This window comes from Chionomys nivalis, chromosome 22, assembly GCF_950005125.1.
Source record: "Chionomys nivalis chromosome 22, mChiNiv1.1, whole genome shotgun sequence".
In the NCBI taxonomy this organism is placed as follows: domain Eukaryota; kingdom Metazoa; phylum Chordata; class Mammalia; order Rodentia; family Cricetidae; genus Chionomys; species Chionomys nivalis.
Genome location: NC_080107.1, coordinates 32,994,093 through 33,020,428, shown reverse-complemented (window position 1 = coordinate 33,020,428; position 26,336 = coordinate 32,994,093). Strand labels below are relative to the sequence as shown.

General features: G+C 40.0%; 1 protein-coding gene across 7 annotated transcripts in view; it reads right to left on the bottom strand.

The window, feature by feature from the left end:
• Zeb2 (zinc finger E-box binding homeobox 2) overlaps positions 1-26,336 on the bottom strand; it is a 136,316-nt gene that overhangs the window by 14,693 nt on the left and 95,287 nt on the right. For all 7 annotated transcript variants that reach the window (XM_057755551.1, XM_057755547.1, XM_057755550.1 and 4 more), the window contains 4 exons: positions 22,898-22,969; positions 4,472-4,660; positions 3,562-3,776; positions 856-964 (listed from right to left, as the gene is read on the bottom strand). In XM_057755551.1, coding sequence (XP_057611534.1) covers positions 856-964; positions 3,562-3,776; positions 4,472-4,660; positions 22,898-22,969 — 585 coding nt within the window. The remainder of the gene's footprint in view (positions 1-855; positions 965-3,561; positions 3,777-4,471; positions 4,661-22,897; positions 22,970-26,336) is intronic.

Genomic DNA, 26,336 nt, shown 5'->3' with positions numbered 1-26,336 from the left:
TAGGATCCTTTGGGTAGGTAACAAGTGAAGTCTGCCAAGACAAGAATGTGTGGGACCAAATGAGATGAATCCAGGGGGAGGGGGTGGACCCTACATTCTAGATTCTTAAGCCAGGGTTAGGTGACCATACTGTATCTGGACTTTCTCTACCCTGGGCGGACATAATTCAAGATGTAGGCTGGGAAAGGTGAAGGCTATCTACGCCTTTTCCAGCTAGGATCCCAAATCTTGTCAGGTCATTGGCAGCCTCCTATTTAAACAGAGTGTCAGATTAATGTGTGGTCAATAGTGCAATAAAGATGTCACAGTATTTAAAGGGGAAGTGTAGCCATGGCTTTAATCAACTCTGTGGAGGTTCCATTGATTCTACCAATTCAACTAGTTCTTTGAATAGCATCCAATTTGGTAATAAAATGCTTGGCAGAGCTATCAAACGACGTCTGAAGCAGAAATCTCAGTGGTGCCATGTGGGTTTATGATGGACGGTATCGGGAGTCAAGAAATGTTGGTCATATACAGCTCTTGTCCAATTTTCTCTCACTTTTTCTTGTTTACATTTAGGTATCGTATATGAATATGCTTCAGAAATTACAGTCCAAATATCTCCATGTCAAAGACACCCAGTTTGGCAAAAATCTCTAGATTTGCCCCCCCTCTCCCAAAAATCAAAGCTCTTGTAAGAAGGATAAACATTTACAGTGGTACCCTAAGACTCTTCAAGGCAACAGAGCTTTTGAGATAAATGAGTCAGAACAAAAAACGCTACACCCAGGACTTTGAACATTTAAATAGCCTTCCAACCCTTCTCTAATTGGAAGGAATGCAAGCATGAGTGTGAGCTCCCCTGCTACTCACCACTGTGAATTCTTAGGTGTTCCTTCAGGTGGTGCTTGTACTTGAAGGCCTTGCCGCACTCCGTGCATTTGAACTTGCGGTTACCTGCTCCTTGGGTTAGCATTTGGTGCTGCGAAAACAGAAAGGCAGTCATTATTTTTGTTCAGGGAGCACAAAGGAGATTGTCAGGAATCTTCACAAGGCCTCTCTTTCAGACAGGCCAAGAGGTCTGAGTGCGTGCTTATTTATCTGCTCTGTCTTTCAGAGTTGCAATAAAAGTGATAATGCTGGTAATAAAGCGGGAACTTTTGTTTAAAAAGTGCTTCGTGTGTTCACCTGACGCTTGCTTCACAACCATGTCTGTCCTCTCTTGCCTAAAATGCTTCTAAAGTACAATTGTGGGCTATATTCATGGATCTTCGTGTCTGCTGCAGAATCTAAAACCTAAATACTAATCTAAAAACCTAAATACTCCTTCAAATGCTGCTATCTTGTTGGGGAAAAAATAGTTTCCTGAGAATTATGAAAAAAAAGTTTTTTTAAACCCACACTTAAATTTTTCATCAAGTTTTCTGTATCTGAGTAAAAGTATATCTTACACTAAATCAAACTGAAATTTAAAGAAGTGTACAAAAAAAAATCCCCCCAAATAAAAAAAAAAAAAAAACAACCAAAAAACCCTTTGACTATAAATACTTGGTATGCTTGTTTAAATATTCCATTCATGGTGCTACTAGCCCATGTGAACCCTGTTCTTCTTAGGTGCTGCCTATCAGACTTGATTCATTATCAAACAAGAGACAACATCTTGGGTGAGAGCTGCTTGGGCAGTTTTATAACAAGCCAGTAGGAAGGACTTCAGTGACTTTTCATTTTCTTTTTTAGTCGTGTGCAAGGACCAAAAGAAGAAAAGTTTGCTTAAAAGACAAGTTAGAGGAAGTTAGAGGCTGCACCGATACAATCAGGTACAGCTGACCTTTTTGAACAAGACTGGGGGGGGAGGAGGCAAGAGCAGTGAAATTTCAGGTTTAAAAAAAAAATACAGTCATCCACTCTGGATGCTCAAGGTAGGAGGCCAGCCCTTTTTCTGCAGCAATGACACAAAAGCCTTTTGCAAAAAAAGACAGCACGGAAAACGGTATGACAACTGCTAGGGTGTGCTGAATCTTCCCACATTCCTAGTGAGACAGATGGTGTTACATGGGACACAGGGAGGTTTGTTCAAACAGCAGCAACCTTCAAAGATCAAGCGGAGCCCAACCCGCCGAGCGCCATTGAGGGACCAGCGCTCATATGTTGCTGAGTTGCATAAACAAACAGCAACAGCTGCTTTGTCTCCTCCACGGCCCTCAGAGGACTACTATAAACTTTAGTTGTGCCACTGTTAATATGATACAATCATTTTAATTTACTAATTGTAAATGCCATGAGCAAATGAGGGGACTTTTCAACACCAAAGCTACCATTCATAATGCGCCAACACAGTCACACTTCTGCCTGTGAAATTTAAAGCAGTTATCCTAGATAAATATCTAGGCATTTTTTTTTCCTTAGAGTTGTTTTTTTTTTTTTCTTGTTCATAGAAGCATGAGAAGATAAACTGTTACATAAGTGTAACTACATAAGCATATAGCTGATCTTTGGAAAACATTCAAGTAACAAGTCCAATCAGAAACAAATGGTGTGGTTATGTGATAAAGTGCCTTAAACAGTAAAAATTCGTAGCACAGTTTTTCTATCCTTGCTTAATTGGATCTATGCCTCCTTTTCCTTATTCAAAGACAATGAAGCCTATGACGACGAATCAAGGTTTTCTATAGACTATCATATTTAACCTTTTACAAACATATAATAGCAAAGTTCATTTAGGGCAATTCTATATCTGGAGGGCCAGTTATTGTGACCGCCATTACTGTGACTACCCAACACATCATAACATCAATTTGCAGAGTCAATACTCCCAGGAGGACAGAAAGAGCAGTTTTGCTGAAACATTTAAGAGATGCTGTGAATCAATCCTACCCAGTCATTTCAAGGGTTTAAGATACTCTCCTTACCTTTCCAAGACAGAGATCTTAGTTTTAAAACAAGGAAGCAAAAAGAGGCAGGACAATTTTGGCTTTTAACTACGTGCATGTATATTGAGATGGCATTGTTTTAACTACAGCCAATGTTTATTATTTTTCCAGTTTATTATGTATGAATGCTTATAACCTATATGCCTTTTTATTTTCCTAAAAATAATTAGATTTCATAAATTAGTAAGCTTGTAAAAGTATTCTAAGTAATTTGGAAATGTTTCATGGCAAATATAAGAAATATGCACTTCTTTTACCATACATTAGGTCCTATATGAAAAAAAGTGCCTAAGCAAAACTAGGTGAAAAATGGAATTAAAATTGCTGAGATGTTTAATAATGTATAATTAAAATGCTACAATTTCATTCACTTTTTGTGGAACATAAAAATGAAACTAAAGTCAAGTTAAAGTGCAAATAAAATTTCTAAATTAGAAATTAACACACTCATTCGATCGTGAACATAAGACTATTAAATCATATTAGAAGAGACCATCAAAAAATCATTTAGACCTCAATTAAAGCTATTACCATTAAAAGATCTGCATCTTCAAAATGCCATGAAAAATTAATAATGATTGCCAATCAAAGCAATATCGTTTCTCTAAGGGGTTATTATAGAAGGAAATCACTTAGAACCAACCCCCACCTGATCTGTCCCTGGCTTGTGCGTCACCATATGCCGCTCGAGCTGGGTGCGGTAGGCGAACGTGTAGCTACAAAGAGGGCAGGAAAAGTTCTCTTCATTCTTCTCGTGGCGGTACTTGATGTGTTCCTTCAGCGACGTCAAGCGCTTGTAGCCGCGGTCGCAGTAGGGGCAGGTCAGCAGTTGGGCAAAAGCATCTGGAGTTCCAGGTGGCAGGTCTGTAGCCGAGAGGCGAGAGGGAGAGGAGCGGGCCAAAAGGTCAGTAAATCAATGGCAGCTAATGGGCTCGCTGCCCGGGCTGCTATGACAGGAATCACTGCAATCTGCTCCAGCAGAGCGCCATCATTGCGCCCGGCCTCCTCGCAACCAGGCCCCCTTGCACACCCAGGGCAGGCTTGTCCGAATCAGCTCACACTGCGCTCGAAAATTAATTAATTACTTGAGCTTATTTGTGGGGAGGGGGGGATTTAAACAGCTGATAAATGAAGAAATTCCCTTTGGGGTGACTGACAGTTCCTCTGAACTCTAGACTCCTGTTACACAGGAATTCACAGGAGGGAAGGAGATTTTCAGGTGTCAGAGAACAAAAGGTGAGGGTCGGTGATCTTAAACTTTTTTTTTCCTCAAAAGTAAAATATCTCTGAAAGATAGGAATAAATTTAGATATTTTTATCTCTTAGAAATGGGCTGTAATTGTTCTTATTCTGTATTGGATGTACAAATGACACAAATTTGCTGACAAAAAAAAATTTCACAATACCCTAAAATTACAGTTCTAATCTTTGCTCGTGAAATTCCATGCTTCTGCAGCTGTTCCTCAAATTTTAAGGTAAACACCCAGGCATGTAGTGCATTCGTAATTGTAACAGCTGCAGAGGTCAGTATCGTGGCTAAAAATGAATTACAGCCTCACCATTTTCTTCTTGCCCATTGGCCTCTGGCGTGCCAAGGCGAGACAACTCTTCAGGGGCTTCTGGGTAAATAATGGCCGTGTCGCTTCGCTGAAGGTACTCTTCAATGCTGACGGCATGACCATCGCGTTCCTCCAGTTTTCTTTTGGCAAAGTACTCCTCAAAGTCGGCTGTACAATTTGCGTTCTTCACTGAAATCATAAGCAAAAGAGAAACGTCTTTCAGGGCCTTTTTCCTAGGAGACCAAGGACTCTGCACCTTTGCTAGCAACGGCGGTTGGCTTGTTACTAGTAAGACTTAAGTCTTTCCTTTGTTTGTCAGGAGGGAAGATGACCAAATACTGATTAAACACTTATTTTTATGATACATGCAAAAGGGCTTACTTTGCCTAAGTAGTTCTGGGAATGTTCACTTGTATAATTCATGTACAAACGAAAGACAACTTAAAATGCATTTATTAAGTGTCTTTAAAAAGTAGAACTAAATCCCTAAACGTGACATAATGCAAGCTTTCAGGCACTTTGACGATCTGTATGAAACTTCCTTTTGTCTTTAGACAAGTAAATGAGGCTCTTCACGACAGGGAAACTTCGAAAGTCTCCACTGAGGAGGTCAGCATACCTCCTTATACAGTGTGGACCTCTCCAGACCTTCCCCAAAGCCCTTCAATAAAGTGCTTTTATACACATACATACGCGCGCACGCGCGCACGCGCACACACACACACACGAAAAGGAAATTTAATTTTCTTAAGGTATATATACTTCATGTCCCTATCCATAGATCCATCTGCTACTGAATATAAGTTTTTATCATGTTCTTCTTTACATATGATAGTCCGGTCTACATACTCTGAGATGGACGAGAAAGGACAGGCACCCTTACAAATACAGCTGTGTGACCTTGCTAGAGAGAAGTCGCAGGATGATGCGTTCTCACTAAGATACTAATCTTTGTATAGTCAGTGGACATAACATTAAGCTCACAGCTGATAGAAATGAAAAAGAAAGTAATGGCATCACACTGATAAAACTGCAGCATGATTTCTATGTGACGTTAGCCCAAGTTATGACTTTATTTTTAAGAAATAAATAATCGTTGTGAGCCAATTTCGGCGATTTGTGCCACAAGACATGGCATACTTGAAAATCTCTACATGTATCACTGAAATCAGTTGGGGCTTACACATCCCGAATAAGAAATGATGCATAAGGTGGAGCTGCGAGAGTAGCTGCCAGCTATTCTTTATGGCTGAGAGGAAAGTGCTTTGCTAGCACAATAGCGGATTCCTGATACCATGGTTTGAAAGCAGTTCCCTCTGATCCCTCTGCATCTTCCACCATACTTTCTCTGCTGCAAGGAACACTACGGTGTTTGCTATACAGAGCCTCCTTGGCAAGTGTGATATGGTAATGTTCAAGCAAGTTGGTCATTTCTTTCCTTCCTTCTTTTTTTCTGTTCACATTATTATAAACTTGAGGATTTTAGATAAGAAGACTAGAAAATGGAACCTTCTATTCATTCAACATGTATTGATTGAAACCTTGACAAGAAAGTCTCATTTTCCTAAGCAAAGACCAGAGCTAACCTTGTCCTTCTGGAAGCCCCCCCCCCCCAAAAAAAAGACAACATCCCCCAAATAAACATAAACATATTACTCAAACATGACTGGGTATTAAGACCAAAGGTTGTGTGCTGGCATGAACAAAAGTAACACAGGAATCCAATGCAATGGGTTTAAAAATTTGGGAAAAGCTTGTACGGAGGAAGCTTGAGACTAATTTACTCTTTAAGATGGAGCAGCAACGTGAGCAAGGGTGACAAGGAGGAGCACAGCCATCTCAGTATCTAACTTGGAGTGCATGTGAAACGAAAGCTATCGGATGTTGGGGAGCAGAGGCAGCAGAAATGGGACCATGCAGGGGACAGTATTCCTATTAAGGACTTTCATTTTTATTCTAGGAACAAGAAGAAGCTGTTGGCGGATATCAAGCAAGGAGGACAGTTGCATGGAATGATGACACTTGTACTTTGTAACGATGACTTCAGTTATAATATGACAGGAATTGGAGAGGAAGAAGAGCAGGTTCTGCTCAAAGAGTTGGCTTAGGGTAGGGTGGGGTGGGGGTTGGGGCTCCTGTCCAAAGTCACTCAAGAAACGAGGATTAAGGAAGTAGAGGGGAAACAGATAAGATCTCCTGAAAAAATTGGGAGTATGGGGGGGGGACATTGGAGGGTGGAAGGGGAAGGGAGGGAGAGAAAGAAAGCATGAGGGAATGAGAAGAAAGAGGAAGGACAGAGAGAGAAAGGAAAGAGATCTTGATTGAGGGAACCACTAAAGGGCTAGCGAGAAACACGGCACTATGGAAAGTTCCAGGAATCCACAAGGATGACTCCAGCTAAGACTCTTAGGAACAGTGGAGAGGATGCCTAAACTGGCCTTCCCTGTAATCAGATTGATGACCACCTTAATTGTCATCTTCATCCAGCAACTGATGGAAGCAGATTCAGAGATTCACAGCTAAGCACTGGGCTGAGCTCCCAAAGTCCAGTCCAAGAGAGGGAGGAGTGAGAATCTGAGCAAAGGTGAGGCATGGTTAATAAAAACTCAGGGACAGATATTGGAATTCAACCTGAAGATCCAAAAAACAAAGCAGCCAGCCACGGGCTCTTACCTCAACCTCAGTCCAAAAATGGTGAATCTGCCTCTAGGAAACTCAGAATGAAACTGTGTCTGAGAGCTGTCTCCTCCTGTTTTTAATCCTCTCTCAGGCTGGGATTAAAGGTGTACACCACTGGGATTAAAGGCGTGCACTGCCTGGTTTCTATGACAACTAGTGTGGTTACTGGGATTAAAGGTGCATGTCATTGTGGCTACTGGGAATAAAGGTGTGTGTTACCATTACCTAGTCTGGCCGGGTGGTGGTGGCGCATGCCTTTAATCCCAGCACTCGGGAGGCAGAGGCAGGTGGATCTCTGTGAGTTCGAGTCCAGCCTGGTCTACAAGAGCTAGTTCCAGGACAGGAACCAAAAGCTACGGAGAAACCCTGTCTCGAAAATCCAAAAAAAATGTATATAAAAAAAAAACCATTACCTAGTCTGTAAGGCTAACCAGTGGGGCTGTTTTACTTTCAAATCTTCGGGCAAGCTTTATTTACTAAAATACAGTTGAAATGCCACTACACAAAGGGGTCAAGATCATGATGGTGAAACTCACAGAAACAGCTGACCTGAGCTAGTGAGAGCTCACTGGCTCTGGACTTAGAGCAGATCAACCTGCATAGGACCAAACTAGGCCGACTGAATGTGGAGGACAGTTGTGAGGCTTGTACAGGCCGTGGGGCCACTGACAGTAGGACCAGGATTTATCCCTAGTGTTTGAACTGGCGTCTTGGAGCACATTCTCTTTGGAGGGATACCTTACTCAGCCTAAATATAGGGGGGAGGACCTTGATCTGCACCGAAGTGATGTATCAGACTTTGTTGTCTCCCCGTGGGAAGCCTTACCCTCTCTGAGGAGTGGATTTGGAGGTAGGGTGGGAGTAAGGTGGAGGAAATGGAAGAAGGGGAGGGAGTGGGAATGGGGATAGCTACGTAAAATGAGAAAAGATTGTATTTTTTAAAAATCTTAATTAAAAAAAAGAGAAAAAAAAGTGGCCTTTACAAAGTAAGATCCCTAAGATTTGGGGAACGATCCAGCTTGCCCACGTGAGATGCTAAAGTGTCTTCTTAAGCTTCAGGATTTCCAATCTGATAAATGGTTCAAGATATTTACCAAAGCAGGAAACACTAGAACTCTAAAAAGTGTTGAAATCATGGTTAAGCATAGGATCAAGCAGAAGAAAAATCAGGAGAATTATATTTTGTGACAATCAGACTACGTGGAAGCAATTCCACATGCTATGCCCTCAAGTGTTTTTTTTTGTTTATTTTTTTTTGTTTTTTGTTTTTTTTTTTTTTTTTTTGTCACTTCAACTTATGCTAAGTTTCAGAACAGCCATCTGATCCCAAGGCATGTATTCCCCTTAAAAAACAAATTTGGAATGTAAGGCAGGAGCTGAATACGTTTACTTTGAACTTTTGCTTATATCTGCTCTTAGATGGATTTAATAGCCATTGGTTAAGATCATTGCTCTACTGCTCCGTTCCTAAGGTCATAGGTGCTTTCAAAGGATATTGACAGTGGGGATAATGGTAATGTCACTGAACTTGACTCCTTAGGGAACTGCCAGCTTACAAAAACTATTTGTCTAGTTTTGCCTCATTAAAATAGTGTTATCAATAATTACCTTTCACTTTTATTGATAAGACAATGGAGCAAAATTCTAGGTGAATGGTTTTTTTTGGTTGGTTGGTTTGCTTTGGTTTTTCATGACAGGTTTCTCTGTGTAGCCCTGGCTGTCCTGGAACTCACTCTATAGACAAGGCAGGCTGTCTTTGAACTTAGAGATCACTTGCTTCTATCTCATGAAGGCTGGGATTGAAGGTATGTACCACCACCACCCAGCTAAAGTGAATGTTTTTAAACACTGTGACTAACTTTATCCATGCCCGACATCTTTTTCCATACCATGACAATTTAAAGAAATATCATGGCTCCATCTGAACCCATACATACTTGAATATTTAAAATAAAATTTATCTGAGGTTTCTCAGACTATTGTCCCACTTGATGACCTTAGTGTAACCCAGGAAACGTGGATGGATGTACATTTAATATCCTAATTTTATCTTGATATTTCAGCAACTATTTGAATTATCTGGCTATCTTTGCATGAATTTTCATTTGCATATGAATGTTTCCATCAGAAATGTAATCAAATGCAAATTCAATTGGATTTGCATTAATAGTCTTTGGGCTTAAAAGGGAGAAAAATTCTGATATTTCTGGATAGGCAAACTAAACTACATCTAGATACACTTCTGGTGTTTGGAGAGGGAATCTGATTGCCAGATCAAATTTTGTCATGCTAGATTTCTACATTGAAGCAAGGTGGGGACAAAAGGACTTCGAGTCACATGTTCTCTCTGAGGATCATCTATGGTCATCTATGGATTCTGAACACTGAGTATCTTGCCAAGGAATGAGTAATTTCTCAAGAAAAATTTCCAGAATGAAGGTGGAAAACAATGTGCCTTCCACACTATTCTTGGCATTAAAAACAAAACATAAAACAAGATACCTAATAGTTGAATGGGATTTGGAACTTTGCTCAACTTTAGGTAATGTGACAAAGAGTTCCAAAGGTTTCATAAGTGCTCCCAGGATTTAGACACGGCTTCAGTGAACACCCAAAAAGGATTTTTATGAAGAAAATGCCATTTAACCATTTAAGTCCACTGACGTCATCAGGACTTTCCCTCATTTATGGGACATGGATCTGCTGTTGATCACCTCTCATCTGAATTAAATGAGCCAGCATATCCACTATGAAAAATGGTGTAACTTTCTCCTTGGTTTTTATTGCAATTCTCCAGAAGAGGCCAAGAGGAAAAATTAAAGTCCATGGATCTTTTCCCTATGGTTTTAAGATTTTATTATAAAAATGAGCATCAAGGCTTTCCCCCTCCAAGTGACTACAGCTGTAAGATGCACGATGAAGGACCTGATGGCTTCCACTCAGGAAAGGACAAGTCATTTCTGACAAAGGAGAAGGAAGCACAGAGAAAACAGACGAGATGGGGGCATTCTGCAGCTCTATACCCAGCTTCTTGTTCTGAGACCGTGATGCATCTTCTAGTGTCTGGACTGTCCCCTCGCCTGACATTAAGTCACCCCAGAGACTTTTGTTTCTACTTTAAATTGTGGAGTCCTCCAGTCTCTGAAAACCAAAACCACGCTCCCACAGTAACTGGAACAAATGACGAGGGTGCATTTGGTATCTCCTGTTGGCAAGAATGAGATTTGGATTGTATTGGGAAGTTTGTATTTTTGTTTTTCCAAAGATCTTTATGACACTGCCTAGTGGACACAGGAATGAGGTGGAGAACTCGCTACGAAGTTACAGAATTCTGCCCAGTATTTTTCTAGTATAAAATCGACCTCATTTTTTGTTCTTTCTATAATCCTCATTCCCTGGCCTCCTCAGAAGCGCTGCCAAAGCACACTGACAGAGGATATTTGCATGGTATTTATCATCAAACCATAACAAAAAATTCACAAGAAACCTCAAGTAATTTCTTCCCACATCTTCTCCAGGGATTTTGCATTTAGTCCTAAAATTTACCCTAATGTCGTGCAAATATCTCAACCTTCCCTAAGGTTAGTTAAACTTTTCTCCATCCAAAAAGAGAATGTTAATTAAAAATGTTTCCTCATGGCTATATGTATTTTAATATTGGTAGATAAATTTCTAGATCCCTTTAAGCCAGCAAATTCTTCTCTTTTAAATATGTTACTCACTCTTACTACTCATGCTTATTAATGATACTTTCATAAACACCTTTATTATTGTCTTGGGAAAATATTGATTTTTTAAAGGTAGATAGTGAATGTTAATCTAACTGACTTTTAAAGTGATTGCCTCGAAACAAGCAGGGTTAACAGAAATCTGAGTGGAAGAAAACCATTGACTCATTCATGAATCAGCCAGTTCCTATAATGGAGCTGCTTAGAACATGTTCTTTTTTTTAAAAAAAAAATATTTATTTATTTATTATATGTACAGCATTCCTTCCATGTGTGCCCTCAAGCCAGAAGGTGGCGTCAGGTCTCATTATAGATGGCTGTGAGCCACCATGTGGTTGCTGGGAATTGAACTCAGGACCTCTGGAAGAGCAGTCAGTGCTCTTAACCACTGAGCCATCTCTCCAGCCCTTAGAACATGTTCTTAATATGACACTAAAGGTGTTTTTGACAGGTAGTTGAGTTTATAACGCGGCCCTGATGCTTATTCTTTTTTTTTTTTTTCTATTTGCTTTTGCTACTTATTTTCTGTATTTAGAACAAGAAGGCAGCTACTCCGTCACCACCAGTTTACTATCTGGCATGGTTTCAATTTTCATTAAAAACTGAAGAAATATATTTGAATACTATTGTTAAACCATTCTGGCAAATGTCAAAATAAATGATCCTCTTGAAAAATCTACCTCTCATTCACATTGCTATGTCAAAGCAAATGGGTCAGAAGCTGTTGTCATGTATGGAACGATCTTCTTCACAAATGTAAAAAACAATTCCTTCAGTACTAGTGGATGATAAGATGAAATAGAAAGCTATATCTTATTTTACATTGAATTTTTTAGCTTGAGGGAGCACATGCAGAGGTATACGAATTTCCAAGGCTACTTTATACAGAGCTGACTGATAAATAAATGTCAGCCTACATATACTGGCACCAAATATCTGAGAACTGGGAGGGAGGGGGAAGATCTTTTCCTCACAGTATAGCCACGCAGCAGCTTCTCAAAGCCTCCGACTGGTACAGAGGCGTGTATAAAGCCAGGGAAGGGCTGTCAAGAGCAGCAGAGAAGTTTTCTCTCTGGCTGAGAATGAGGCGTCTTGGTGGTCTATCCACCCCTGCTCTCATACGGCCTTCTCTGGGGGAGCATGTTCAAACGCCAGGGAGAGATCCTCGCTGAAAGGTTTAGAAGAAAGAGGTGAAGAATGAATAGGAGGTGGGAATTTGTAGCAGTCTGCAAGATCAAATATTTCCCTCCACAGCAGGAAGTAGCCCAGTCAGGGATGCAGTTTAATTTTAAAGTTTGATTTTGTATGAGAGCATTGTGAATATCATGAGCCAGAGACTTACAGTAACCTTTGAACGACTTGGCTGTACAGCAGTACGAAACAATGTATTGTATTGACTTTTAATTCCCCAGTTAAGCCGTACATGTGTTCATCTTTCCCCTAACCACGTAATCTAACAGTCTGGAAACAGTGTTGCTGTATTTTAGAAAGGGGATTTTGCTCAGCGGTTCTTACTTTCTTTTCATAGAAAGTTGTAAGACAGTGTTTTTTCTGTACACTCTAGTACTTCAAAATATGTTTGCATATGAGCATCAATATACCTGGGAACTTATTGGAAATGCAAGTTCTCAGGGCCCACTCCAGAATCAGCAATCTGTGTTTTCACAGGCCTTGGAGGAAATCCTGTCCAGCTTAAGAACCCTTACTAGAAGGACTCACTTTTCTGCCTCACATAGTCCACACATCATTTTGAGTGACATCAAGGAATTACTCCCCATCAGATAACCTCCTGACCCCCTCATCCCCACACCCCCTCTCCTTTGCTGGCTGGATTTGATCTGCAGATAGGAATCATTGAGCGTATCTCAACACATTGAACGTTTCTTGTCCACATAGGTGAGCTGGTGCGAGTACCGACTATATGCTATCAGTACTTATTGGGAAGTCTAGCACAGAGATCGTGCTGGATCATTGAAAGATCAGACCAAACTCAGAACCTGGGACTCCCCATTTGGACTACTTGTTTTGCGTTTGGTTCTTAATTTTCTCACCTGGGAAATGAGCCAGCATGTACTGTCTTAGATATCCTTAAAGTCACAGCCATTCATACTTTGAATTAATTAATTGCCATAATCAATTTGTTATCTAGTCCCTAAATAAGTCTAGAGAGTTTAATCTGTATTATTCTTTTATTAAAAAGTCAAAATAACACAGACTTCTGAAGGGAGAACCACAAGCAACGATTAAGAAAAAAAAATATTTTGGAGGTGCCTGGAAACCACAGGTAGCATTGCAAGGAAAACAGTGTTTATTAAATATCTCTTGAATGAATGAAGAAGGCATGCAAAAAGCTAGGAGGGTTCATTATTTCTTGTGGAATTCTTGCTGTGAAGTGGAGGTAGCTGCCTAATCGCAGACAAAGCTAATGAAACCTCAGCATTCACGGGCTAGGAAGGGAAGATGCTCCTGCGGGTGCCCATGGATGACGGCCTCCGCCTGACAACTCCCGTCCATCCTGCCCAGTGCCCTTTCTGCTTTCCCTAATTTTCTTTTGTCACTGATTTTTTAAAAAAAAAAAGTATGAAATTTACTGAAAAATGTAAAACTGATGATTTCGATGACAGATATCTGACTGAATGACAAAAACCCTCCAACCTTGAAAAACGTGGCATAGACTAGAAGGAAACGACATGCTTCGTCGCGGCGCAGCAGCACAGCAGCGAGCGTCCTCCTTGTTGGGGGCTTAAGTACTGCCTGAACTCTGTGTTCCTGCATGGCTGCTAAAACTTCATCCACATCCTCTGCTCATTCTAGGAGAGATCTGATGATCAAACTTGTACAGCCTCCACCCTTGTGAAGAAGCGAGCAAATTTCAAGCCTCTCACCCAAATCCCACGTAAGAGAAATCAGAGGATGTTGAGGCTACTAGACCATGAAGAAGACAGCACAAAGTTGTTCTTGCTTTAAGGGTACCACTTTCTTCTACATGGATGACAGAAATTGTGCTGCATGGAGTCTATCGTTTATAGGCCTTATCTCACCCAGTCATAATCTCCGTATTGTCTGCTCAGATGCAATCTCCAGTGTAGGTCTGGATCATTACTGAGGGTCTATTTGCTATGGGGACACCTGTGTTGTACATCTTGACAGAACTGTTATTTTAGGGGTATAAATCCCTGATCTGATTCCTTAGTACTTAGCTTATAGTCCGCTGCTTACACACTCTGAGGTAACATCAGACATTGGTTGTAGGGAAAATGAAACCATAGGGTACCTTGTTCAAAGCTGTTAAAATGACCAAGAACGAAAGAAAGTCAAGGTCAGGACAGGGTAGGAGGCACTGTCATCACAGAGAGAACTTCAGAACAGAAGGCCCTTAGGAAAACAATATTTGCAGTTTCTTTTGGGGGGAGTGTGTCATCTTCTGTTTATCTTAATTTTAAAAATGTATATATGTCGCTTACTTTTTGAATTGATGTATTAAGAACTGAAAATTTGCCAGATGGTGGAGGCACACACCTTTAATCCCGGCACTTGGGAGACAGAGGAAGGCAGATCTCTGAGTTCGAGGCCAGACTGGTCTATAAAGCAAGTTCCAGGACAGCTAGGGCTGTTTTACAGAGAAACCCTGTCTTGAAAAATCAAAAAAAAAAAAATAACCCTACTAATTTCATTTTATTAATAAAGGTAATTTATGACAAAAGATTAAATAAAAAGCAGAGGCCAAGTGCAAGGCCTGCTTAATTGCAGGGCGTGGTGCATGGCTTAGGATGCACGCATGCCCTGTGTAGGGCAGGAGAGGGCAAGGATTTTATGGGGCTCCCATTCGCACCCCCAGTACAGCTTTCAGTTTTGGAATTTATGTTTCCCAAGGCAATTTCATGAGGAGAAAGGGTGAGGGGAGGAGAGCCCAAATTTTCTAGCCCAGTTTTCTCATTAACAAGCTGACTCCATCAAGGTGTAGTGAGGTTAATAATTCACACAGAGTTTCAAAAAGTAGTTTCTAGAAGAGCTGGATGCAGACAGAAGCCACATATCTTGAATCCTAACCCATTGTCCTTTCTACTACATCACAGTGATTCAACATGAAAAAAGAAAGACCTTATCTTTGTAGTTTTTGTTTATCATGCCTGATTTAATAACATTTAAAAAGGGCCTAGATGCTGAAAAGATCACAAGGACATGAATATTTCTAAATGCCACCTTATTGTATTATAAAGTTAATATAAGAAAAGCCAATTAAAATGCCCACTTCACTGGCATGTGATATTAAATTATGTTTTTTATGTCTACACATTTCTTTTGTAAATTTGAATTTACTTATTCACAGAAAGTGTCCTTACTTTTATGAATCCTATGTTTTCAATCCTTTCTTTGTTCTGCCTCTCTTTCTCTCTCCTTCCCCCCACCTCTCTTTCTTTCTTTTCTTTCTTTGTTTCTATGGTGACACTGATTGAGTTACTGACTGCCATGCCAAATTGGTTGTCAATTTGACACACATAGGAAGAAGGAGCCTCAGTTGAAGGATTGCCTCCATCAAACTGGCCTGTGGGTATGTTTGTGGGACGTTTCTTGATTGCTAATTCATGTAGGATGGCCCAGCCCACCATGGGCAGCACCATCCCCAAGCAGGAGAGCCCGGGCTATATAAGAAAGGAAGTTGAGCATGCGCCTGATAACAAGTCAGTTCACAGTATTTCTCTCTTGGTTTCTGCTTCAATTTCCTGCCTTGGTTTCCCTCAATGATGAACTATAATAAATATGTAAAATAATGTGCAAAAATATAATAAATATATAAAATATAATTGTAAGCCAAATAAACATTTTTCCCCAAGTTGTCTTTGGTTGTGTTATCTATAAGAGCAACAGAAAGCAAACCAGGACACTGGGCAGAAGGAAAAGTTCTTCAGATTCTCACCTAGAGATTCTTAACCTTTCTATTAAATAGGATTGTATTTTCCTAATTTTGGAATTTCTTATTTTTAATCAAGTTTCCAGTGCGCTCAGTAAATTATAACTCTCCAAAGCATCTTGTAAATATGGATTATTACGAGCCATTGTTTGATTGGATATTCTGAGTGTACAGTTAAGAAAATAGGTCTTAAGCTTAAAATAAAATAGAGACCGAAAAGGAACTTCATTCACGGTTCATTTTGCTTTCCTATTTCACATGCTACTTGTTTCCCGCCCCTCATGCTTAATGACCATCCCTCCTACATGTGTTCCACTTCTTCAGATTAAATGAAACTGTGTCAGCCCTTGGTAATATCCCATCCCTCACAGGCTTTGCCCGCAGAACCCTTCCTGCTTGCGTCTGTCTTGACACCCAGAACAAAGAGGCTAGGTCAAACTACTTCTTAATTCACACTGCTGATCCAAACCACGGTTCCCTGTTTTACCAGCTCATTCATCATTAATTTATTCCCTAACTCAGGAAATGGCCTGTTCATTAACTACCAGCATTATGGAAAGTACTATGCATGTTGAGGGGACTATGGAGAAAAACAAACTTAGTGTCTACCTTCAGAATCTCCGCTCTATGAAGGCTTTGAAGAATTTTGTTAGTTTGTTTGAGACAGTATCTTGAACTCCTTATGTAGCACATGCTGGTCTCAGGCTTACCATCCTTTTGCCTCCCAAACATGAGAAATAGAGATGCGCCCTGCCATGCCTGGCTATAGCTAGAACGTTCAGTCTACAAGTCTAAAGTTACCTTTTTGGCACCAGGTTTTAGGGTACTGTCCATATAGTTCAAGTAAAATGACATATATCCTATAATGCATTTCCTCCAGGCTGCCATTCCTTAAAAGATGGTAGTCCCTGCTGGGCATGGTAGTGCACACACTTTTAATCCCAGCACTTGGTAGGAGAGGCAGGTAAATCTCTAAGAGTTCAAAGCTAGCGTGGTCTACACAGTGAGTTTCAGGACAGCCAGAGCTACTTAACGAGACCATCTCAAGTGAAAACACAAACAACCAACCAAACCAGGAAAATTGTACCTTTTCCCCTTCTAGTCTCATGTTATGGGTGGATAGTCTCGGTTCTTTACTAAATTCAAGACAGTTCAGTCTCTCAGAAGCAGAACCAGAAACATAGTGCTCTAATGCCCCTTTTCCTCCTCCTCCTCATCAGTCGATTTACCAACCCCACATCCGACAGAGGGCTAATACCCAAAATATATAAACAACTCAAGAAACTGGGCATCTACAAACCAAGTAATCCAATTTAAAAAATGGGATACAGATCTGAACAGAGAATTCTCAACAGAGGAATCTCAAATGGCTTAGAAACACTTAAGTAATGTTCGACATCCTTGGCCATGAGGGAAATGCAAATCAAAATGATTTTGAGATTCCTCTTACATGTGTCAGAATGACTAAGGTCAAAAACACAATCGACAGCGCATGCAGGCAAGAATGTGGAGCAAGGTGAACTTGTATAGTTACTTTGGAAACCAATGTGTTGGTTTCTCATAAAATTGGGAATTAAGGCTCAGCTATTACACTCCTGGGCATATACCCAAAGGACACCTCATACTCCGCAAGGCCACCTGCCCAACTATGTTCACAGCAGCTTTGCACATAATAGCCAAAACTGGAAACAATTGAGATGTCCGTCAGTGGAAGAACAGATAAAGAAAATAGGATACATTTGCACAATGGAGTATTACTCAGCTCTTGTGAATATTGTTATTATTATTATTATTACTTTCCCCCATTGCCCTATAAAATTTTATGTTCCTTCGGGACACAAATTAAATATTCTATTTTGTTAAAGCTTATGTCCCTTCAAGCCTCAGTTTGAATTCTGCTTAAGATAAATAACAAGTGAAAGAGAGAGAGAGAGAGAGAGAGAGAGAGAGAGAGAGAGAGAGAGAGAGAGTTTGTTGATTTGTTTATGGTTTTTCAGAGAAAGAAAAATGAATCCTGATGGTAGTCAGTTATGAAATAAATGAAAAATTAGTTGACAGCTTTGTCATCATTAAATGTAAGTGCTTTTAAGTCTTCTATAATTAATTTACGGGTGCTAGTTAAGGATGAAGTGAGGTAGAAGACTCGTTGTAAAAATGCAGGTAGTTATTAACTCATACATGGACTCTTAACACTCAAACCTGGGCTTTTAATGCTATAGCGGAATAGTGGAAGGAGCTGTATAGTTTTTGGAGTGTTCCAGGATGCCAGAAGCTTTTAGAATTGTCTGGTCAGAGGCTGGGGAGATGGCTCAGTTGGGAAAGTGCTTATTGTGTAAAGAGAAGAACCTGGGCTTGATCCCCAGATTCAAAAATGCTGGCTGTGCCTTTAATCCCAGCACTGGGGAGGCATAGGGAGGTGGATCTCTGTGAGTTCAAGGCCAGCCTGGTCTACAAAGTGAGTTCCAGGACAGTCAGGGCTGTTACACAGAAAAACCATATCTAGGAAAACAACAACAACAACAACAACAACAACAACAAAAAACGTACCAAAATAAAACAAAACAAAACACTAGCCAGGCCTGGTGGCACACCTTCTGTGCCAGCACTAGTAAAGCTGAAGCAAGTGGATCTCTATGAGTTGGTGGCCAGCCTGCTCTACAGAATGAGCTCCAGGCCAGCCAGGTCTACATGGTAAGTCCTGTTTTATCCCTGCCCCTCATCAAATGTTGAGTATGGCAGCATCAGTCATAACTACAGTGTGGAAGAGATAGAGACAGGTAAACCCTGGAACCTGATGGTCAGCCATCTAAGTCTAGACTATTTGGTAGTTACAGGCCAAGTGAAAGACCATCTCAAAAAAAAAAAGAGTGGATTGCTCTTGAGTAACAATGTTCAAGGTTGACCTGACCTGTGACCTGTGACTTCCATATTCATGCATGTGCACTTACACACACACACACACACACACACACACACGGGAGAGATTAATGGATCAGTCATTTGTTATGGCTGAGTTTTGGATCTCCAGTAAAAAGTCAGGTGTGGCAACACATGCTTATAGCCCCAGTGCTAAAGTCATATGGGCGGAGGCCAGCAGAGACCTGAAACTCACTGTCCAGACAGTCTAGCTAGATCAGTGAGCTTCAGGTTCAGTGAGACACATTGTCCAAAAATTAGGGTGGAGATCAAACCACATTAATATGGATCTTGTGTGAATATGAATATGCACATGTGTGCATACCTGCCTCTGTGCACGCATGAGTACTAATGAGCACATGCATATCACATACACACTTCAAAAATTATTTTTGTTCTTAAAGCAGTTAATGAGAAAAAAATACCCTCATCTCATTTTATTACATTTTTCTTTTTCCTTTCTTTCTGTCTCTTTGTCTGTCGTTCTTTCTTTCTTTCTTGCTTCCTTCCAGTCTGTCTTTCTTCTCTTCTTCTTCTTCTTCTTCTTCTTCTTCTTCTTCTTCTTCTTCTTCTTCTTCTTCTTCTTCTTCTTCTTCTTCTTCTTCTTCTTCCTCTTCCTCTTCCTCTTCCTCTTCCTCTTCCTCTTCCTCTTCCTCTTCCTCTTCCTCTTCCTCTTCTTCTTCTTCTTCTTCTTCTTCTTCTTCTTCTTCTTCTTCTTCTTCTTCTTCTTCCTCTTCTTCTTCCAAGGTTTCTCTGTGTGTGTAGCCCTGGCTGTCCTGGAACTTCTCTGTAGACCAGGACTCCAAAGGAGAGAAGGAATTGGTGCTTTAAGGGGAACTTTAAGGGTGCTTTCAGGGCCTGGGGATATAATTTCAGTTGCATGCATGGTACCCAGAGGAAGAAGAGGAAACCCAGGCATGGTGGCTCATGGCTGTATCCCAGCTCTTGGGTGGTACAGTCAGGAGAATCAGAAGTTCAAGACCATCCTTTTGACTCTGAGGCTAGCTTGGTCTAGAAACCCTGACTCCAAAAGAAAAAAATAAAAAAGAAAAAGAAAAGAAAGAAAAAATCCAACAGAAAAGGTGCATTATTTCAATTCATACTCAAAAATTATGCCAGTGTTAAAATGTACTAAACTTAGGACTGAGAAGAAAAAAAACTCATTTATTCTCTCAGAGGACCAAGCCATAAACTGAGAAGTACCAGTAAATTTCTAATCACCAAGTCCAATGTGCTTGCTCAACATTTCAGTTATTTGAAGCTTTTAATTGAGTTGACCATTTTCACCTTTATAAAACCTTTCTTTGCTTCAGGATTTTTTTTCTCTCTCCCTATAATCTTTTTTCCTCCAGTGAATTTTATTTTTCTTTCCACCTACCAAGAGGCTCACTCTCAATTCTCTACTTCCTTCAAGAGATATGTGCCCTTCAATATAAATATCACAGTTCTAGCATGTGAAATACTATCTGACTATACTTGCATGAGTCTCTTGTCTCCTCTAGCCCTTGGGCTTTGATTAAAAATTAAAAGACACACTCTCCACGCTCCCTCACCCCATACTCACACACTCCATATACACGTATATGCATGCATAACTTTTATATGAAAATACGATTTGAAGACTGGTTCAAGATCTTCTCAAAGATGAGCAGGCCTGTGGATCCAGGAGTAGCAAGTATCACTATGCTCTATATACACACACACACACCTCATCTTGGAGCGACTTTTCCTGTACCATTCAGTTATTAAGAAGTCTTGTTGAAAATCTCCCCACTTCATCACCTATGACAAACTTTTTCCTTTTTCTCTTCTTTCTTCCTTTTCTTTTTAAAAAAAGTACTTATTGTCATATAACAACAATGGTTTATAGGTCTCTGGAGTCTGACTTACCTCAGAGACATCATGCTGGCAGAACAAGACCCAACTTCTTTCTTCCGTTATTTTCTTTTATTCTTTAATATATTATATTTTGATACTGCCTTCAATTTACAATCCAGCTTTACTTCCCATAAATTCTCTTTACTTTTTTCTTACCCACTATCCTCTGACTAGATACTATTTTTTTCTCTTTAGATATTCCACTTTTCCTTCCTTCCTGACTACTGAAAATGTACCTCGTTCAGATTCAACTTCCTTCATAAAACCTAGACAAATTCCCACTTTGCAGGATCTCTTCTATTTCTGTAATTCAAATAATTATGGCTCTTATCATTTTTTGCCTATTTATTAACTATTTTCCCTTACTGTTCACTATTTTTCATGTGAATTAAGCTTATCTCCCAAATTAAATAATAACCATGGCTTAGTCTTCCTGCCCCATCCTCTCCCACACATGCACGTAACAGGGACTGTATTGAAAACACTCAATGAACAGGTATTGATTTATGTATTGACTGAATACATAATACCAAGGAACAGAGAGTATTAGGAGAAAAGGGATCTTAAGGTCTGTTGAAAGGGTGTTCAAGATTGATTTGTAAGCCTCCTGGATTGGAACAGTTTTTGTTAACCTCACTTTGGAGTCAGGTATTTACAATGGCTATTAAATTGTTACCTTGTTGCCTTCCAGTGCTCACCGAGGAAATGAAATCAGCTTTTAATAATGCTGGAAGCTGACACTTAACAATTTGCTTTAAAGGAACCTGAGGCCACTTTGGAACTGACAAACTGGAATTTTTTTTTTTTGAGAGTCCTTAATTTATGGTATATTACTATTATATTTTATATGAAACTATTTGGTTTTGTTTCTATTTTTATAAGGCAACAGTATTCCAGCAATATATAATATTAAAACTAGAACTATTCTGAGCAATCAACTAGTTCAACAAGTGTACTTTACAGACATGGAAACTGAGTTCCAAAGAGAATAATTGATTTGCCCAAGTTCGTAATCTAGGTATTGCTGAAGCTGTGTCTAGAAATCAGAAGTTACCAGTGCACGATTCTATGATTTTTCTAGAACCACACATTGTACACTTTCAGTTTCATACTCAATTTGACATTATTCAAATCAGCAAAAACAAGAGTTTTTTTTACAAAATTATTTCTCTTACTTTGCACCCAAGATAGTGGACTAGCGCCTCTTAAGTCATTAAAAGAGTGTGTATAGACAGTATGAGCAATAAATTATCATGCATATCAAGTTAAGGGAAATGTAAATATCATCTTAATTATGTACACTTTTTGTTTTGTTTTGTTTTTTGAGATAGGGTTTCTCTGTGTAACAGCTCTAGCTCTGTAGACCAGGCTGGCCTTGAACTCACAGAGATCCTCCTGCCTCTGCCTCCCTTGTGCTGGGATTAAAGGCATGCACCACTACTGCCAGACAATTATTCATACTTCTGAAGCCACATAAACCTACACATTTTTTTTTTAGATTGGAAAGTTGAAGAAAAGCAGTTATGTGATTTTTGTTGTTTTGTTTTAGGAGACGAATTCGTCCTGGAAGCTGTGCTAATATTTGTACTGGTGGTTTGAAAGATTGCTTGCAACATGAATATAGGGTCATAGAGTGTCACTTTGTCCTGTGAGATGTCCTCTAGTGTCTGAGGGAGAGCCTGGACTATCACAGTTGCCCGTAACCTCTCTTCTTCCACAGGAGCAGAACCAAATAAAACATCAATCACTGTCTCCTACTGGCTATTCATCTGTTTTATTAAAAAGGAGTGAAATGGTTCATTCTTGTTTAAAAGTCTGTCTGAGAAATACTGTTTGGTACCTCTAGCAGACGCAGAGATTTAAAGGTAAAGAGAGAATCCGAGAGAAATTACATGATTAACTTTTTTAAAGGAATGTTCAAGGAAATTTGGCTCTGGGAAAATGCTTCGTAATCTATAGTATGACATATCATTTGGATTTTCTATGACAGGTAGAAAGTGGTAGCTAATGCAAGCATGTTGGATTGTAATTTAAAGTAATTTTTAAAGCAAAAATTGCAAGTAGAAACCTATAAACCCATGCTGCGCAAGGATCCATTCACACAGTTCAACATTCCCGAGCTTCAGAGGCAAATCAGAGTATAAGAATGGAAGATGAATTTGCTTAATAAAGTAAAAGATGCGGTAAATTCAAATCTGAAAGGAACCCAGATCTGTGAAGTCTTACTGTTTGCTAACAGTGGAGGTGCGAATGATGGGTCCAGGGAATCGTGGCACCGAACAAACACGACATTGCTACGTACACGTGACTCACCTGTACCATTGTTCAGCGTGGTCTGGATCGTGGCTTCTGGCCCCAGAACATCATAATCATCCTTCATTTCTTCTGTGGGGGAAAATTATCGTTAGCATTTGAAAATTATAGAAAGGCTTACTCTACGAAGCATGCCAAGCATAGGAACAAGGAGGAGCCTTTCAAGGGAAACAGAAAAGGCTTGTTGTAAACCTCTAAACAATAGCTTTGTTCAGGCAATGGAATGAACCCAACGGTGCTGGCTGCACCAGAACTTATTTACTTTAAGCATTACTGCAAGCTGTGAAAAACAGAGGCACCTATGGGAAGCAAAGGAAGGGCTGTTCTTCTGGTGGCAGTTCGACTGACAAACAGGAGGGAAACATTATTTTTTTCAATAAGAGTTGAGTCCAAAGTGGCGGAGTATTGGTACTTAGGAAGAGACACAGTAGCTGCTAACTCTGGGTGCTTAGTGGCAAATCTGTTTCTCGTTTTATTTTCACGCTCTTGGTCCCCTTGCTGTGGCTGTGATGGTGTGAGTCCCAGCAAGCCTACCTTTTAAAAAGTCCCAAATTCTGTATATCAAAACTCGGAATGCCTAGCGTTGCAAACAAACATCTCAGATATGTTTAAAAAAATCCATTCACTGTTTAGCATACATTTCTAAAGTCTATTTTCCTTATTCCTTGCTCCCATCTCTCGTAAACAGCTCTTTGTTTCGAGTATGTATGCTTCCACAGGTAATCATACACATTTTCTGATGGGAAATAGAGAGAAAACAGTAGCTCTATGTTTTGATGAAGATGAAACTGTGTAACACTGAAGGAGAGGTTCGTGAATGATTAAAGGCCATTTTTGAAAATGGTAATATTCTCAGATAAAGCAGGAAACAGGAGTTTTCCCTGCCTACTATATTGTAGAGTATGTGGGAAGGCAGAACAAGGCAAGCTGCCAGTTAAAAAAAAGTCTTTCAAATAAACAAACAGAACGTGCACTTTTTAAAACTGTAGCTGTACGGTGACAACACTAATGAGCACAGGGCATCGTCCAAGATGAGGAGCTCTGTGTTGTAATCATGTCATTACAGCACAAAGAACTGGAAGTCGAACTTTCAAACTTATTCTGGCCATTTTCTGCTTCTCCTACAATACCCTGCTGCGGTGGGAAAAGAGTTGCTAGAAGATGCCACAGCAAAACGACTGTATCTGCATGTGGACTCAGAGCTGAAGTGGCATGTTTCTGTCAGAGGCACACACACACATAGATGCTAGTTGAATGCCATTCTTCAAAATTGTCGCATAATTTTCACACTATTTTTGTAGACTGTGCACACACTTCCAATTCATCTCTGACCCTAGGCACCTCCTCTATTCCGGGAACGTTTTTCACAGGGGTATTTTGCATGAGACACCTAGAAGTTGAGCGCACAGCAACAATTGTATTGTCAGTTGTAATCATCCATGGTTTGGGAAACTCCTTCTGGTGTTTTCATTGGCCCCTGAAAGAAACTAAGTAAGTGTTTCTGAGTTCAGTACTAGACATAAATATAGCCTTTGTGCCTTTGTCCTCGCTCATCTCATGTGATTTCTGGTAGCCAAGAGTCACAAGAACCATAACTTTTCCATCTGAGAGCACCTCGAGCCACAGAGGGGACAGCGGTTAACAGCTTTTATTTATTTTTTTTTTATTTTTACTTTTTGCATAATGGTGGTAATGTTCAAGATCTCTGCTGTGCTTCCTTCCTCATTGCCATTTTCTTATGAAAAGGTAAAGAGCAGTTACAACAGTTGGCTGCTCCCCAAATTCATAAATGCAGGCCACACAGATGCGTAGTAGGGCCTTTGTGCACAGTGTGGTGTTTAGTGCTAACCATCTTTAACCAACGATTACAAAACTGGTCAGAGGCCATGGTGCTGCTTTTACCTGGATGTGTTTTATTTCAACTTGCTGGACCCAGCCTTTTCCTTTTTTGAATACTAAGTTCTACTGTTAAGATGTGCCCCTGATCCTTTTCAGGTATTGGGCTCTATGTGAGTCCATGTCGGAAGGACATAATAATACACACTCTCGGAATACCTCCTCTGCCTGTGTTACTGGCAAGCCTTGGTGGCTTCCTTCCTCCTGTCTAACCTTTTTCACGACCCCTCTGACTCAGCATTTGCTCTGCTCAGAGCCACCTAGTGTATTTATTTTCCAAACACTTGTAAAAGTTTGCATTTTTCAGTCACCCTTGGGCTAAAGGTTTGTAAAAACAATAAAGAACACTTTCTTCCGTAAAGATGAAGAATCCTTGAATAAGCAGAATGAGGCCAAGACGCAGGTGATTTATTTAAGTCTGTGTCAATGATAATGATGTCATGGTTTCCAGCACACTGTGTCCACCCCATTGTGGGAAGAAAGAATGTCAAGGACAGCTCCAAACACAAAACTTTGATTGTGCTGGGGCCGGAAAGGCCCAGTCAGAACCTCACTAGGCTCTTCAGTGTAAAACCTGCATCCTGCAGACAAAGTACTGAGCGTAGGGGAGAAAGAGCAAAGGAGAGGGGCTTATCTCAGGGGAAAGCTATGTGCTGAGGTATGACTGCAGACAGCCAGGCACCGGGGAGAAAACACTCCGAAATAAAACACACCAGAATTAGAATTATTGTCTATATTGTGTGTTTTGAACAATAAATAAGAAAAAAAATATTTTATCAGAAGAAAAATGTGTTATCTACAAGTCAGGATAAACAATGAGGAGCTGTTTAAGACTAATTTCTTTTCATTAGACATCAGGGCACCACATCAGAGCACTTTTAGAACAATAATAATAAAAAAAAAAGCACAGTAAATCATCACTAATCATTAGAACCAGACAGGTAATAGCTGGGTAACTTTCTTGGCCTAAATAGCCTAATGAGATTAGGGATTTACATTTTATTCAATTATCGTGAGTCCAGAATGCTTGTTTATTTCTGTAAAGGTAAGCGCACTTGCGCCACAGTCTCCATTAACTCCAGGTGACGGCAGGTGGGCAAGGCGCTCCTAGGGATCCCTGGATAGCAAGACACTTGAAATTAGGATCCGTGACCAGCACCAGAAAAGCTGACAGCGCTGTTTTGGCTGTTTTTCAACTATTGATCTTTTTTTTTTTTTTAATTAAACTTTTTAAAAAGAAGTTTGGGGCTGTACATTTGTTATATTGTTATTAATTATTCCTTTAAGGGTGAAAATTCTGGTAATTGGTCCTTACCCTTGATTTCTAGATATTAAAATTTAAAGCATCAGAACATTCATTCTTATAGCCCTGCATATCTAGTTCATTAACAAATATGAATAGCTAACAGCAGCTCATTTAAATAGTATGTCTTACATGAGTTCTCGCCACACTCTGTTTCTGTCACACTGCTCCCAAGAATCATTGGCTCTTATTATACATGTAAATGGCTATCATAAAAATAAAAATTTCATTTAAGATTGT